Source organism: Epinephelus moara, chromosome 16 (assembly GCF_006386435.1).
Source record: "Epinephelus moara isolate mb chromosome 16, YSFRI_EMoa_1.0, whole genome shotgun sequence".
NCBI classification, from domain to species: Eukaryota; Metazoa; Chordata; class Actinopteri; order Perciformes; family Serranidae; genus Epinephelus; species Epinephelus moara.
The window spans coordinates 21,959,511-21,976,380 of NC_065521.1; the positions used below are offsets into that span (position 1 = coordinate 21,959,511).

Here is a 16,870-nt window from a genome sequence, read left to right on the forward strand (position 1 = left end):
TATATATATATATAACAGCATAATTATAAGGCTACGAAAACCAAACAAATTTTATTTTATAGCGATTATACACTTGTATAAACATATTAATGGGTAGAATATTCAGATTCAGATTCAGATTGACAATAAACCATGCCAAATATTACACACTGGCCCTTTAAGGATGCTATGTATCATCTACAATCGGAGAAAATCCGTTGTTTAATCAAAGGATTGACTGCACACTTCTTTGCCACCTGGAAACCATTTTTATGTTTTGTGGTAAATATGGAAGCAGAAAAATTGTAATGAAACACATACTTATGTCACACAAGTTAACTGATTTGTCATCTTCATTTTCTCTCTTTTTCCTTCCTCCGTATTGGATTTCCTTTGACTGCTGACTTTCTCTGTTTGTTGTTGTGTTGATGGGTGGATGGGGTAGTCTTTTTGACCTTTCTGCTTCTGTGTGTGTTTATTAATACTCTGAATATCTTTATTGAATTGCCAATAAAAATATCTTGTTTAAAAAATCAACTTTGTTCAGATCATAAATGCATCATGCACTGTAGTAGATACACATTAATGTTAGAATGCCCCTCAGTTTTTTAGATAAAGAGATGAAAAGAAATGCTGAATGATAGATTGTTGAGAGTGAGTCACAGTCTCAGATGAAAGAGGCCAGCGAGGGGTGACGCTCTCTGTACTGTATGCAGCCTTCTTTTTTTGGTAAACTTCAATTTGACTTAACATCTACTCCTCCAGACAGTGACTCACATATACTGGACAACAAAATTGCGAAATGTGAATGAGTGAGTAACAAGCAAATTATAATGCAGCCAAATAACTTCTAAAGAGTACTACAGTATAATAAATAGAGGACAGTAGCAGAAGAAGAAGAGGATGAACACGTGAGCACAGAGTTGGGTGATGAACAATGCACAGGCAGTGTCTGTCATGCTTATTACCTCAATTCAATTCAATTTCAATTTTATTTATAAAGCCCAATATCACAAATCAGAATTTGCCTCACAGGGCTTTACAGCATACGACNAATGCTTCCAGGATGATAATGGGCCATGAGAACGTTTGAAATCAGATGAAATAATGTTTGTAGAGAATGAACCACCTCAAATCTGAAGGGACTGTGAAATGGTATGGTATTGAGCCAACACACACTACACATCATTTCCCAGAGCCAGGTGTAAAGCTGATAAAGTGGCCACTGTGTTTATTAGGTAGTAACTATGTTCGCGCTGGCTGTGCAAGGTACTCACTCATGACCAAGATATTAATGTTGGCCAGAACGCTGCCATGACTGTTGGAGGCTTCACACTGGTAGACGGCGCTGTCCTCTGCAACGGCGTTAAGGAGGACCACGGTGTCGTCAAACACTCGCCTGTTGCTGTTTGGGTCGTCTGACAGCAACGTGAAGACATGAAAACATGACGTCAAAAATATTTCACAGGGACTGCACAAAAGCACAACTAATAATTTCTAGGCTAACAGTGCTGTTAATATTTAAGAAGTTTAAAAAATCAGATAAAAGTAGAGCTGAAATAATTAGATGATCGATCTGTTAGACAGAAAATTGGCAGCAACTGGGATAATCAATCAATTGTATGACTAATTTTTCAAGTATTTTTTGGTTTTAAAATATCAAGATTTTCTTCTTTTCTGTGTCAGGAAATTGTTATGAACTTTTTTCTACTTTTCTGACAAGTGATTAATCATTTAACAGAGAAAAATAAGCAGTAGATGAACTGATACTCAAAATAAAACCCTTTTTTTTACACAAACACTTCACATAAAGACAGTGTGACAGTAAATATAAGATAATGGTAAATATTGAAAATTAAAATTCAGTGGAAATTAGCTTATTCTAAAATTATAACTTAAATAAAAACACAGGTACTACTGAGAAAATAATTGTAAGAATACAGTAAATTCCTTTAAAACATTTACAGTATGAACCACTCCTGATGACTGTTCCCTGCAGAGATATTTAATTACAACACATAATTCTCACCCATACACCTCTGCAACAAGACTTGTCAGAACAGCTGCTTGTCAACTTGAACTCATGTGGTTGAAGTTTGGTGTATCTGCTTGTTGCGCTGTCCTCCTGCCCAGTGGCAAAAGATGCATAAAAACCACAGCTGGCATTATTCCCACTCACCTCTGAAAATTTCTCCATTCCTCCTCCATGTTATGTCTGGAGGTGGTTTTCCGCTGACCGAGCACTTGATGTGAACATCAGACCCAATCACGGTCAGCTGGCTCTGAGGAGGCTCTGTCAGCCACTTTGGCGGCTCTGGGAGATGTTAAGAAGACCCATGTTGGTCTGAGTCAAAAAAAAAGACACTGCCATCTCTGTGTCAACGGTTTTCACACACAAATACATGCATGATTAGCTCCTACCTTCCACTATCACATCAAAGTAGTGGACAGCCTTTCCAGCATAGTTTTGGGCTGTGCACATGTATCTCCCCTGATCCCTCCCGTCCACAGCAGATATGGTCAACAGCTTTCCAAAGTTGGCATATTTTATCCGTGGAGGCAGGTTGTCTCCCATTTTCATCCATGTTACGGTCGGAGTGGGACTATGGCATGAAACAACATGTTATGATTCGCAATGGCAGATAAATATGATAATAAATGTAGTGATAATGTGATGCTACAGCATGAATACATACTATCCCTGTGGTAGACACTCAAGGTGCAGATTCTCCCCCTTCAACAGCACCTTCACTGTCTGAACACCAGAGGGCAGCAGCAGGTCAGGTAATCTCGCTGGGGGGGCTACAGCTGCATTGAATACATAGAGAATGCTCTTCTTCAGTCATATACACAATTTAAATCAAACATCAAATAATCTACACACAGGTTGACAATCAATCTGTTATCTGCAGCTATGTGGCCTGTTCACATGACAAGAGGTGTTTTGATTTACACTGAGAAAGCTTTGATGTGTGAGTATTACTTACTGGCATTGCTGCTGTCATTGCCAGCTTTCACTGGAAGAAAAAACAAAACAGAGTGAGAATGATACTGGTAGTGATGGTTTGTCCTCACCAATATGTATTGCTCAATTCACAGTCACAGGTTTCCTGGAGCATAAACATGACAAGGCAAGCCCTGCTTCTTGGTTTGAAGAAGAGGAATGTATCAGCTGTTAACAGTAAAAATACCTGGATACGTGACATTTTCTTATCACTTCTCAAAGATCTGTCCTTGATGTCATGAAACAAGGATCTGTATGCGACACTCAGAACATTAGTGGCAATACACCGTTATTTGCTATGAAAAGATAAAGTGTAGTGATGGAGACCTGAGCAGAGACTGAAGTCACCTCGCCACCTCTGTGTGTGTTGTAATCCCAGCTTCTCTGTTTATTGTTCCAGTAAACGGTTTGGCCATGTGTGCATGTTAGTGCATGTGAGTCTGATGTGTGTATGCCACTGAACGCCGCACCTCTGCACTGTGCTCATATGTTGGTTACCACTGATATTAGGGTGGCAGTGGCATAGCAGCGTAGCCTGCACCCTCCAGTTTCCCCTGGTTAACACTGTTAGCTCTGTCAGCACTGTTGCTGTTGTTAGCACCATTACCAGCTCAGCCACCTCCAAGCTAATAGTGTGCAGACAAACTCTTAATCATAGTTACATTCTGAATGTCGCATACAGCTCCTTTGATAAGTTAGCTACAGTAGCACAGCTGGCTATATTTTGGTTAAAGCCACACAGACTGTTTTGTAAACCTACAGCTCTTAACCACGACAGCCATGGCGGTTTTCTGGACGATGGTGCGTATTTTGGAGAAGGCAGCAAAGCAACAGTAGTCTGGACGACTGTCTTTCTGTAAGGCATTAGAGAAGTACAGGTTGCCATCAATGCCCATGGAAACCCTCTCATCCTGCTCAATGTGCTGGAGACCTGGAAAAGAGCATATTGGTATCAGTGATATGCTGTCAATGTAGACAGTGTCTGTTTTTGAGATTAATTTTGGCTAAAATATATCCATCAGGTCCACCAAAAGAAAGAGTAAAAGGTAGAAATTATTCCAAAAAAGGCCTCATTATGAGACTCAGGTTAAATGTTGGCAGATTCCAATACAGTGGAGCCTCATATACACTACACTTTAATGGAAACAGCCTGAAGAGTTTCCTTTTATAGAGCCGGTGGACTCATAAGTGCACTGTGACAGCGAATTTGGTTTACATAGAGCCATTATTTAAGTTACGGGTCAGTGACGCTCTGTGTCACCCAATTCCCAGTACTTAACAGCTTCATTTAAGGCATAGCCTTAAGTCATTGGTTGTTTAGTCAATGTTCAAGGCAAACTTATAAAACATGTTCAGTTCTGATTTATGTTACGTGCCACTAATAGAAAGTGAAAGATATTTTTCTGGCTAATGCACGTGGAGTGCATGCAGAGAACACAATGTTCTGCTGGGAGTGGAGATCGTCGCTGTTTCCTTTGATGTGGTTGTATTTTTCAGACATCAAAGTGTCTTTTGTCATGTGCGATAAATCAATGTGACATATATGTGACAATCCCTGTAAATACAGATATGTGACACAGAGTAAATAAAAAACAAAGATTTTAAACACAATTTTAAACAAGAATTGTGCACAAGTGTTTTCATTCACTCTGCTCCATGCCTCAAGGCCCCATCCACCTCAGCACCTAAAAAACTGTTTCTCTTTCTGACATCAGTCAGGTCTGTTGGAGGCGGATGAGGAGCTCTCAAGGGGTTGGACACAAAACTCAGCCCCTATTGACAAAGCACTTCAGACAGAACTGAGGTGACTTCTTACACAGTAAATCACTTTCTTTGGCAGTGGTGGGAAGAAAGTTGTGTGCCTCAAGAGTGCACTTTTCCTTGACTGTCCTTCTTACTGTCACTGCTAACTTTACTGATGGCCAGCGGAGGGTGAGGGCAGCCATGTGCCTCTTCCAAAGCACATGGTTTCAACAGCTACTTCTTTTGTGAGAAACTTCAGGAAGGTGTGACTCTGACAGACCTTCACTCTATTCACACTGTCCCACCTGAGAACCCTGCACAGTGGTAGGGCAATGACATGGGCACAGTATTGTAGTACTCAAGATCAGGTCTTGGACTTAGGAGGGGTGTCAGGAGAGGACAAAGAGGACTCTGGATTTTTATTCAAGTTGAGTCAAGACAGGGATTATCAGTAAACTGCCTGTGCAAAAAAAAGAGTGTTGAATAAGAGGGTTACATTGTTTTCAGCTTGATAGAGCTTGTATTTGTTTGCTCACAGAAAGCAAAGGAAAATTCCCACACCTAACATTTACCTCTGCTATGCCTTTTGATCAACACATTTCTCAAGGTCACTTGAGAAACATACACACATACATACAGTATGGCAATAAAGGGGGTGAATAAAGAGGAATCTTCATTTGTTTTCTGTGTGTGTTTTTATGCAAATGTGGATCTTTCAAATTAATTCGAGGAGTGCCTATGCATGTTCCATATTTCATCGTAAGTGTGTCATGCAGCGTGGAACTGTCACCGGTCTGGTCTTGGTCCTGACTTGGTCTTGGTCTTGACTTGGTCTGAACTCGTCAAAGTCTTGGTCTTGTCTTGGTCTTGTCTTGGTAGTCTATATTCTTGGTCATGATATGGTCTGAGCTCAGATGGATCTGACAACAACACTGCCTGATCCATTACTGGCAAAGACTTCAGTGGCGGACGAGTGTTTAGCCCATGGATGCATAGAGAAAACTGGATATAGAATTTAAAGGTAGGATCTGGAGGATTTTCAAACAAAACAAAATATAGACATATACAAATGAAATCCTGCTTAATCATCACCTATGGGCTTCTACTCATGTGTGGTGGTGACTCTGTTTGTAGAGCTCCTGCCCTTTAACTGTATTTTGATGTTTTTGTGAGCTCGGACCGCTTCTGGGCGGAGATTTCCCCAGCCAATGAGAGAGCGCAGGTGCCGTGCCCGAGCATGTCTGAGCGTGTCCGAGCGTGCACCAGCACGAGCCTTGCCTGAACCGCTTCTGTCAAGCCTTCTTCCGTACCTCTGGGCTCCGTACACCCGGGAGAGTTGAGCCTGATAGGAGGGGCCGAATTTGAATGTGTGTTTACAAACAGCAACTGGAAAATCCTCCAGACCCTACCTTTAAGGTGGGGCCCCATTCAGTCCTATAAAAGTCGCTCAGTGGCGAATTAAGCCAAAAAAGTTCAACTTTGCAGGTGTAGAATTACCAGGAACTTCACCACATTGGGTCCACCTCCGGCTAACCGGAAAGCTGAGCTTGCACCTTTAGGTTTAGCCCTCCTCTAACCTGAATGAGGATAAAATGATTTAGTCTTGCGTCTTTTCTAGACTTTTAAAATGTTATCAGACTAAATGAAACAAATCCTGATAGTTAAATGAACGATTTCAAGGGGGTTGTGACGCTCAAAAAAAATTAATCCACTGATTTACGGATGTCTCTTTCACATTGTTATTCTATGGGGAAAGTCTTTTGGGGCTTTAAGGCATCACATGATGGACCTGGAACTATTACGAATTTGCGTCAAAGTCTGGTGCACTTCCTGGGGACTTCAACCCCTGCACCATCAACGCATCAAAAGTGAAGCACAACTGAAAGTGACAATCAACAGACATACCCACCATAAAAATTAAAAGCATAAAAAGTTGTTTTTGGCCTACCAAGAGACATCCAGTAGATCTGACGTGGGGCCACGCCTTCTGGAGGGTTACACTCCAGGATGATTGGATCTCCCTCCTTAACAACAAGGGGGGAATTATTCTCCTTTGGGAACTTTGGGACACCTAGTCAAAAAAAACAGACATTAGGAAGGAAGGAAATTCACTTATATGGTGACTTTGAAAAGCATTAGTCAGCAATGTCACGTGATGGATGAGCTTCTTATGTAAAGGCTACTCACTAGGGACTCTTAGTTCAATCTCCTCTGTCATGGCAGTTCCCAGCTTGTTAGAGGCGTAGCATCTGAATTTACCCTGAAACTTGTCGAGGTGTTTCTTGTGAAGCACAAAAGTGCCGTCTGTGCGATCTATCATGACATAGGGAGGGACAAAGTCTTCGCCATCTTTTGTCCATCTGTATCTGTTGGAGCAAAATATACAGTAGGTTTCCATCAGTCAGTCACTGATATACAGAGTATTATGTGGCACAGATTAAAGCTAGGATATTTTGTTACTGTTCATCTTTAGTCAGTTATTATGACAGCGATCATGTTGATGTCACTTACTTTGGTGGTGGGTTGCCCCTGGCTTCACACCTGATAGCAACAGTGTTGTCAAAAGGAAGAGCAATAATGGGACCAGATGTGTGGTTTATTATGGTTGGAGGCTGCTCCACTATAATATGAAGACACATACACACAAAATGATCACAAAAGTGCTAAATGTTGACATTGGTGATTAGGTTTCTGTTATAAGATCACTCTGCAAAAAAGAAAATACAGCTGTTTTTATTCCTGTTCTTTCCTACTGCCCTGTATGAAGCTGAGAAGTCAGTAACATGGCAAAGCTGTCATCCAACAACACTATAATCTAGACAAATAAGGTGCCTTAGATAGACACTGAACTAAAACATCACACCAGGACCTGACTGCAATGCATTCATAGCCCTAAACAAGAGAGAGACACGAAACCTTTTTCTAGAAACACTTGTGACTTAAACAATTTATTCTTGGTTGTTAGTCATAATTTTAAAAAGCTGCTGACATTAATGCTCAAATAGGACTGACAGCTCAAAACATGTACACACATTTTTGACGAATGTAGAACAGAAAGAGAAAATTAAAGATTACAAACTGAGCAACCAAACCTTGTACGTCAACTTTATCTTTACTGGAGTTCAAGTACTGATTACATAAGTATGACCTTAACTGGCCTCATGACACTCCTACCTTCAAGAGGGATGTTGAGGCCTGTGGCTGTGGAGGTCAAGGCCAAAAGCAGGACAAGCTGCAGGCTCCCCACCAACCTCATCACCCTCCACTGGTTAATGGAGACAGTAGAGATCAGGAGAATGTGTTGATGCGGATCAGCTGGTGTCACTTGGGCTTTGTAAGGCACAGAGGACCTGGAAGAGTCAGAGTAAGATTGTCTTGAACTAGAATCACTACTTTGCGAATCAGTCAAGTTGCAGTTACAGTTTACACCCATGTCTGTCCAGATTCATATGTAGCAATGACCATAGACAATGCTTCAAATATGGACGTTCCTGCAAAGAGACTGCCTATTCTAAAACATGGATGCTTCACACACATCTTCAGCCCAGTTTCAGGTGGACACCAAAGAGAAGGGTCACCAATTCAGTACCTAACCAAATGTCTCCCCTTCTGTACCTGATGGCCAGAACATTTGATGTCACAGTGAAGTTGACCTTTGACCTTTTGGATATAAAATTTCATCACGTAATTAGACATTCCTTTGAAATGTTGTCTTAATAAGCGAATTAATTCTTGAGTCACGGTCAAAAACCTGTTTTGTGAGGTCACAGTGACCTTGACCTTTCACCACCTTATCCTAATCAGACTCGTCGAGTCAAAGTGGACGTTCGTACCAAATTTAAGGAAATTCCCTCAGGGTATTCTTGAGATAGGGCCTTCACAAGAATAAGACAGACAAGGTCACAGTGACCTTGACCTCTGACCTTTGACCACCAAAATCTAATGAGTTCATCATTGAGTCCAGGTGGACGTTTGTGCCAAATTTTGAAGAATTTCCCTGACGGCATTCGTGAGATATCGCATTCAAGAGCATGTGATGGACGGACAATTTGAAAACATCATGCCTTTAACCCCGGCTAGCATCGGCGCGGAAGCGCCTCAAAAATAAATGTCATAAATTGACGACATCAACTTGGGGGAAAACAGCAGTTTGACCAACAATGGTAAAATAAGAGCCACAGGCATCTCTCTTAATCACAGAGAAGCAGCATTAAATGGGAAGGAGGGTTGCTTTGCTCTAAATGGGCTGTGAATAATCAGACTTAAGGTAGCATTGTTGAAAACAGCCCACTTTATAACATGGCTGACTGCCAAGAGAAAGTAATGAAAACCAGAAGGCAAATACAAAAAAAAAGTTCTGACAACATAAAAACCTGTCAAACCCATACACTTTGCATTGTTTTTTTTCCTATGATAATCTCAATTAAAATATATTAATGATTCCCTCTGTTCTGTTTTTTCTAATTTTCTCTCAAATATTCTGAGCCTCGGGGTAAGAATAATGTTCTTCATGATGTTTTGCAAGTAAATGTGGATTACCTAAAGGGCATTTATTGAATGGATTTGAAGTCTTAGCACTAAAAGGCTGAGCAGTCACAAAGGAGTAATAGAAAGCAATGGACTAAATCATTTCAAATTAAATATTTAAACTTCTTGATTTTTACTTTCATCAATTCTAATCATGTGTATGTATGCAAAATGTCCCACTGAGGATGCAAGCTATTTAGCGTTAGTTGTCCGTCATTGTTGTGGTGTCGTAACACAACACAGCACAGCACTTGTCTGGAGATTACCCCTTGAACTATAAAGCCTGGCTGGTAGCATCGCATGGCATGCTTACAGTAAACCCAACTGGCATAAAGCTGCTGTCTGCTACGATCACTAGATCCAAGATGGCAGACTATAAATTGGTCTAAGCCCGTCAGTATTTCACGGCTTAGTTCTCACAGTGCTGAGACTGTGGCGGCAGCACTGGCGATGCCAAATGGGTTCACCCTCTAGCTAATCCTGCTATCAGAGAATGAAGGCGGGGAGCTCCGGCAGTCATACAGTACGCTGCTTAACAATGACTGAGTGCTACTCAGGGTTCTTCTAAGGACGCAAAGCTGCATGTGTTGTCCCTTCTTAGCGAGAAAGGTTAATGTGGTAATTGTTATAGACTAGATGCAGGATTAAGCTGCTTGAATTTAGAATCAATTAAACAAATTGAGAGACTGTGGTGGAGTGTTATTTGCTATAAGGACTTTTTGTGATTATCTTCCACCGGATTGAATGGTAAACAAAGCTGGTTAGATGTTTGTTCCAGTGGAGTAAACATACATTTTCATGTAGTAATAAAGCTGTGAGGCTCTCTCATTCTCAGTCTGGAGCTAATGTAGAGTATAATGCTGTTTGATTCAAACAGAGAGGCACACACACGTGCCCACATGTGCAACAAATACAGCTTTGCATTTGAGACCAACTATTGCAAGGGCTGGGCGATATGGAGAAAATCAATTGTCGCAAATTTTTTTACCAAATACCTCAACATAAAATTGCAGCCATATTGTAAGGTTGAATATTGGTGCTTTCACAAAATATTTACACAATGAGATTTAAAAAAAAAAAAAAAAAAAAAAATCATCAGTAATGAGGAAATGATGAGTGAGTGAGTGAGTGAGTGAGTGAGTGAGTGAGTGAGTGAGTGAGTGACAGTGTTGTGATTTAAATCACAGACAGCAAACCATCAGCCCAGCAGAGCATGCCAAGGTAGAAGGCCCACAGTCCACCAGTGACTCACAAAAGATGAGAGGTAGGACCTTTTATCCAGATTTGTGTTGATCCTGGCAACACGGCAACAACCAAACTGGCAACTCTCATTCATGTGCAGCAAATCCACTGCCTGATGCACACCCAAGGAACCTTGTGGGTTAGGCAGATTACAAAATTTTATTTGCATGTGGAGAACTGTAAACCTGCCACTTTAATGACAACTCAAACAAAGCTGACAGGTCCATTCAAAAGGCAAAATCTCTGGAGTGTAAAATGGGGTGGAGTCCCTATGTAAACAGATAACAAAGCATTTGTTTTGAGAGCCGAGGGATCTATTACCTGAACACATGGCAGATCATAGCCGCAAATCCGCAGGGATTGTGTTTCCTAAGCCAATAGTTGGCCAGGGCACTAAGAGTGTGACTACTACAAGACTAATCCTTGCCAACTCTGTATGCACTGACCCCCTCCCTTTCTTTAAACTCAAACTTCTCCCTTAGACAAACCAGCTTCCCTATAGACTATCAATGTCCAGCTACAAAGTAAACACTGCAAAGTAATGCAGATATCTGTGCACACGTTATTCTACTCAAATACATGACACAGCAAGTACAGAAAGGGACTAATGACAGCACACTGTTCATGAAGTAACCAATACTTACTGATTTTTGAGTCATGCTACATCTTAAGTCCACCTCTAGCTGAGGCCCAAGGCAGCTGCACTACAAGTCCATAAAAAAAAGTACGGGACAGGACCATCAAGGGATCATTCCAACAACTCTCTCTGAACCAACATCTCTGACATGTCCTTCCTCCTCAACCTCACGTTGTACCTCCCCTGCAGGGGCGGGCACGCCTCCCTGCCCGCCCCTCCACTCAAGCGGCTAAAGGAGCGACAGCAGACTCACTGAAGTGACATATGTCGCCAAAGCCTCTCACTTGGCAAAGAGGCTCTCTAAGCCTGTGACAATGACTGGGACAAAGCCTGCACTGCGGGGCTACTCAGTGAGCATTAAAGAATGGGCGGAGAGGAAGTACAGGCATATCTCTCCCTCTCTTTCTCTCACTCACTCTCTCCCTTTTTCCCTGGATCCTTCCATCCTGCCTTCCACACACTATGCACGCCCATTTACACCCAGCTCGGTCTCAATGACTCTAATGCAATGTGTCTTAGCTCCATTGAAAGGAGAAGAGAGTCATCCTCTCTCAGAGGAAAAGAGCTTTTGTGTATTTTCATTTCCATGCAGTGCTCCGGGTTATTGATAGATGGAGGCATGGCAGAACATGCCTGAAATAGAAATGATGTTGTTGATAGCAGGCCATGAGGATCTTTGTGATTTGGCTTTTCCTTTCCATTCTCTTTCTTGTATAGATTTTTATCACGCAAGCACGGTTTCTTATCTGGAGATATGTAAAGACACGATTCCACTGAATCTGCATTTTCCCTACAGTCATTCGAACAACTTAAATATCCTTTTTATGCAGAGGTCTCTGGATGTTATCTGTCTGAATTCTCTCACTAGACCCCATTTATATTCCAAGGAGTAACGCAGGGATTTGCCATACAGGTGGCTCAATAGACACCTTTCTGAGTTTAAAGTGTTCCCAGATCTGCATTGTATCTAGGAAAAATGGAGATTTTTATCTACAACATCATTTTCAAAGCCTAATGGAGACATAATGACTGGACCAATATAGTGAACAATGTGCACACTGCCCTGCAGGGTCATCCAACCAGCAGAAAAAGAGAGTTGACATTCACAGCCCAGCGTATTAAAGCCCGTAATTAGGTAGTGCAAGCTCCTTACCCTGAGATGAACCATTCTGAAGTGAAGCACGTTCTAAAGAAAGCTTTGTCAAGAAGTTCTGCAGGTAAAACAATCTTAACTGCATTTGCTTTACCAAATAAAGACATAAGAAATGTCTTCCGAAATCTTCAAATTGATCTGGCTTTTGTTGTTTTTTTATGTGCGGATTAAAATATTGACATTAACTAGGAAGTAATTCTATTCATACTTTCTTACTTCTTTTAATTTTTAAACCACTGACTAATTCAGATTTGCATGCAATTTCCTAAGGTCATCATCAGTGCAGAAGAGCTGGACATAATTTCGCAGTCCATTTCAGACAGTTGTCATCACTTCAAATGGACCTTTCCTATATTTCAGAGAGCATGGCCTCTGTAAACACTGAGACACAAACCTTAGAGGCAAAGCCTAAAGGACTTTCATGTTCACTCAAGGCTTGGCAAGCTATGTGGACATGGGAGCATGTGCACAAAGGATTAATGTAAATCAAAAGACAATAGCTGCAGCATGGTCAAACATCGTCTGGTCTAAATAAATATATACACAGAGTCACCTGGCTGTATGTATGTTGTGAGAACATGTCAACATCAAAGGAAAAGGAGACTGAAAATACAGCATAGAAGATCAATGCTTAAAGGTTCAATACACGAAAGAATGATAGTTCGTTGTTGAGTCTTATTCCCAGGTCATCAAATACTGGAGCTACCAACACAAAGTCATCGCTATTTGACAACATGGGAATGAGACTCAACACTCAACTATCTTTTTTTGCATACTGAAACTGAAAGTAATATATAATTTATGATAACATACAGTGTGTGTCGATTATTCAATTAGTTTATTTAAAAAAAACTAATCTGCAGCTCTTTTGATAATTGATTAATGTATTCTAAAGCATAACTACTGCACATTTACTGGTACCAGCCTCTCCAGTTTAAGAATTTTCTGCTTTTCTCTGTTTTATATCGTTCTCACATTAAATTCGTCGAAATCCACTTCTTGGGCAGTGACTTGCGGCTTTAGAAACCAACAAAAAAGTTTAACAATGGCATGATACATAGCCGTTTAACGTTATAGTTTAACAGCGCCCATCGGTGTCTGGGCAAATGTGGCGAGGCAAGGCCTAAAGTTAAAGGAAATGACTACTTTAGAATGAAAATACAGACAGTACTTACTCACCCTCATGCTGACAAGAAGTCCAATGTAGTTTTTTAATCCACAAAACTCGTTCAGGGTATCGGAGGATAACAGCTAGCCAGATTTTTCCATACACTTGAAGTGCATGGAACCCACGTCCAAAATCATTTTGAAAATGTAATAAAACTCCGCTAATGCATTTTAAAAACATAAGAACGGCTCGTCCGTCGTAATCCAAGTGCCCTGAAGCTGCAGCATGCAAAATTGACTTTAAAAGACATAATTTACTCCACTTTAATAGCATAATTTCTCACCGTGGTCAGTTAGTCTGCAGGTGTGCTGTGTTTACATGGCAACTCACGCAAGACTCAAGAACGTTCAGAGACGTTCTTGTTCTCGAGTCTCGCGAGTTGCCATGTAAACACAGCACGCCTGCAGGCTAACTGACCACAGTGAGAAATTATGCTATAAAAGTGGAGTTTTATTACATTTTCAAAATGATTTTGGACGTGGCTTCCATGCACTTCAAGTGTATGGAAAAATCCGGCTAGCTGTTATCCTCCGATACCCCGAACGAGTTTTGTGGATTAAAAAACTACACTGGACTTCTTGTCGGCATGAGGGTGAGTAAGTACTATCTGTATTTTCATTCTAAAGTGGTCATTTCCTTTAAGGCAGCGAAAGTCTGACTGGGGTGTGTGGGAGGGGAGACGGATGGGTCCAGCAAACATCAACTTTCACCTAAGAGAGTGGTGCTCGTGTCCTGTAAGATTCAAAAGCCAAGCCCTGTTCTTTTTCCTAAATCCAACCACGTGTTTGAACCTAACCATGTGTTTGTTGATGAAGGACACAAAGCATCAATTTGCAGTGTTGGACTGACAGGTCCATGTCATTGGTTCGACAGCCCATTGGTTCGACATCCCATTAGTCCGACTGTCCGCGGTGCTGAACGGCTCGCGGCGGGCGTATGGTGCGCCGCGACCGGCTTGAGGCAGAGCAGGCTCACGGCTTATGTGTTTGTCACTTTCTTTTTCATTTTAACCCACACCATGATCTTTTCCTGACCCTTACCAAGTGGTTTTTGTGCCTGAACCTAACCAGACCTTAACCACAGGGCATCATGATGATTTCGGAACGGACTTCGGAACAATGAGTTTAATATGGTCGGAACAACGGGATGTCGAACCAATGGGCTGTCGAACCAATGGGCAGTTCCCGGACTGACGTAGTGCATATATTTTGAAAGAGACTATGTAAACGTTTAATTTCCTGTGAAAAGTGTATCTACAAATAAGACAATGCACGTAACAGGCAGAACTTGAAATGGCGTCCCAGAACGTCAACAATCAACGCCCCCAGGGTACCTTGCACGTTCCATGTGAACATGTGAGGTCCATCACCAAACGTTAATATGTGACGAGGTCGGAGTGAGAATTTGATCAATATTTGGTGGTTTTAGACTTTTTTGCTACTTCCTTTCACTTTATAGACCAAAATAGTCTGTGTTACTGTATATCGATTCTTGGGACAGCGATATGATATTTGCTGGTATCACAAAGTTTGCCACAAAACAATTCTGATTAGATTCAAATTAAGGGCCTGCCTGAGGCAAAATTAGTAAATATCCTTATTGTGTTTTTCTTGACTGGCTACCATTGACTGCTTGGCGCTAGGCCACTAGCACTATTTGAATGTTCAGGGCGTAGGTGCGCTTGGACAGAAATAGTGACATAGATGTGCCATGGGAATTTCCAAATAATATCTTACAAATGAGGATATGTATCAATGTTTTCACTTTGCAGAAATAATAATACATCATCCATCATTTAATCAATATATCGATCCAGGCCATTGAACCGTCACACCTCAACCAAACAACAAATCCATTCAGCGTCAAAATAATCGCTGCAGCTATAACCATATCAGACTGATGAATACAATTTCTCCTTTCTCTGTGTAGGTCAAATAAGACAACTCAATTTGTGTTAGGTGTTTCATCGTATTGTAAAGGGAACCATTACGAACAATTCTGCCTGTACAGGGCACTCTGAACAGGAGCAGACTTCCTTGATCCCCAACTGTCAGACATCGACATACTGCCATGGTCATACTACATCAGGCAGGACCAAGTGTTTGTAAAACTACACACATATATGTATTCACCTATTTCAAGTTCAAAGTATCAACGATCTAATTATGACTCACAGCTGACTGACTCAAACGCTCACACAAGTGCCTCAACAAAGGAGAATGAACAGGACTTTGCCAAGTGTTCAGGGTCTCTACTCATGACCCGTTTCATTGTGCTTGTTAAATTAGCGTGAAAACTAAAACAAACGAGAGACAACGTTATTTGTGAATTTTCGACTTCATGTCTTCGCCGACATCTCAACCCCCTGCGGTGACGAACAGAAAAGGGTTGCCCTGCCCCGCGCCTTTGTCATGATGCATTTCCTCCCTAACAGTCCTTGCCTCTGGTGCTTTCTGATAATTACAAGTCTTTTGCTTTTGTCTGTATGCACAGCTCACAAATGCATAGCAATTACACAATACCTTTCGAAGAACTTACGAAAAGCTTGACACACTGCACCCTACCACGACTGGGTTATAATATCTGTAAACATGTGTGTGCATGTAATTAGTATAATCAAAGTATGGACGAAAGGTCAACAGGACGCACCTACTGTAAATATGTTTTGTAAATCTCTTACAACGGCAGCTGTGGTTGTGACCCATTCATAGTTCTATTACATTCTCAAACACCGTCTGAAGTCACAATAGAAGAGATTTCAGTGAGTGTTAAGTGACACAAAACCATGTGTAGACACTTCACACAACACATGCACACATGCAGACATGCGACAAAAGATACACATCATGACAAGCTTTGCTGTCAGCGCAGACAATGACAGCAATGATTGAGGAGGTTTCAGACGTCCATAAAGATCTGCGGGGACTGACAGAGAGAAAGCCAGCCCTCAGACAACCTTGAGTCATGAACAAATACTAGAGTGCTTTTCAAAAAGAAAAAAAAAAAGTCCTCCTGTTTGTTTTTAGCAAAGTTGGCTAGAGTTTTAAACTATGTGGATCGGGCGACTTAAGGTCTTAAAATCCACAAATGTGATAGTAAAGAATGTGTAATTAAGCAAATTTCCTGTCTGCCTCAGGAAAACCCTCATGCATGCAGCTGAGATATGCAGTGAAAACTATTATGTTTATCTACAGAGGAGCAAAACCCCAAAAGCACAAGCAAAAGACTTGGCTTTGAGGAACGTGTTTCTGAATGTGTGGCTCATGTGTACATCTGATATGGTCACCATCTTGACGAGATGTTGTTACATGAGTAACACAAATTGTTAGATCTCTGTAGATGGTGACTGATTACGCTCTGTAAGGCAAATCTCTTCATCTGTGCTTATTATCTGGGCTCCTTTAACAATACTCTGTG

General features: G+C 41.3%; 1 protein-coding gene across 11 annotated transcripts in view; it reads right to left on the reverse strand.

Moving 5' to 3' along the window:
- Positions 1-16,870, reverse strand: part of LOC126403202 (neural cell adhesion molecule L1-like protein) — a 77,122-nt gene that overhangs the window by 42,264 nt on the left and 17,988 nt on the right. For 10 of the 11 annotated variants that reach the window (XM_050065728.1, XM_050065725.1, XM_050065729.1 and 7 more), the window contains exons 2-11: positions 7,901-8,076; positions 7,238-7,346; positions 6,914-7,092; positions 6,675-6,797; positions 3,744-3,914; positions 2,967-2,996; positions 2,676-2,787; positions 2,401-2,582; positions 2,159-2,293; positions 1,257-1,397 (exon numbers count right to left, since the gene is read on the reverse strand). In XM_050065728.1, coding sequence (XP_049921685.1) covers positions 1,257-1,397; positions 2,159-2,293; positions 2,401-2,582; positions 2,676-2,787; positions 2,967-2,996; positions 3,744-3,914; positions 6,675-6,797; positions 6,914-7,092; positions 7,238-7,346; positions 7,901-7,982 — 1,264 coding nt within the window. In that variant the 5' untranslated portion in view covers positions 7,983-8,076. Of the gene's footprint in view, positions 1-1,256; positions 1,398-2,158; positions 2,294-2,400; positions 2,583-2,675; positions 2,788-2,966; positions 2,997-3,743; positions 3,915-6,674; positions 6,798-6,913; positions 7,093-7,237; positions 7,347-7,900; positions 8,077-11,139; positions 11,452-16,870 lie in introns of those variants that run through there. The other variant, XM_050065726.1, reaches the window with a different exon arrangement.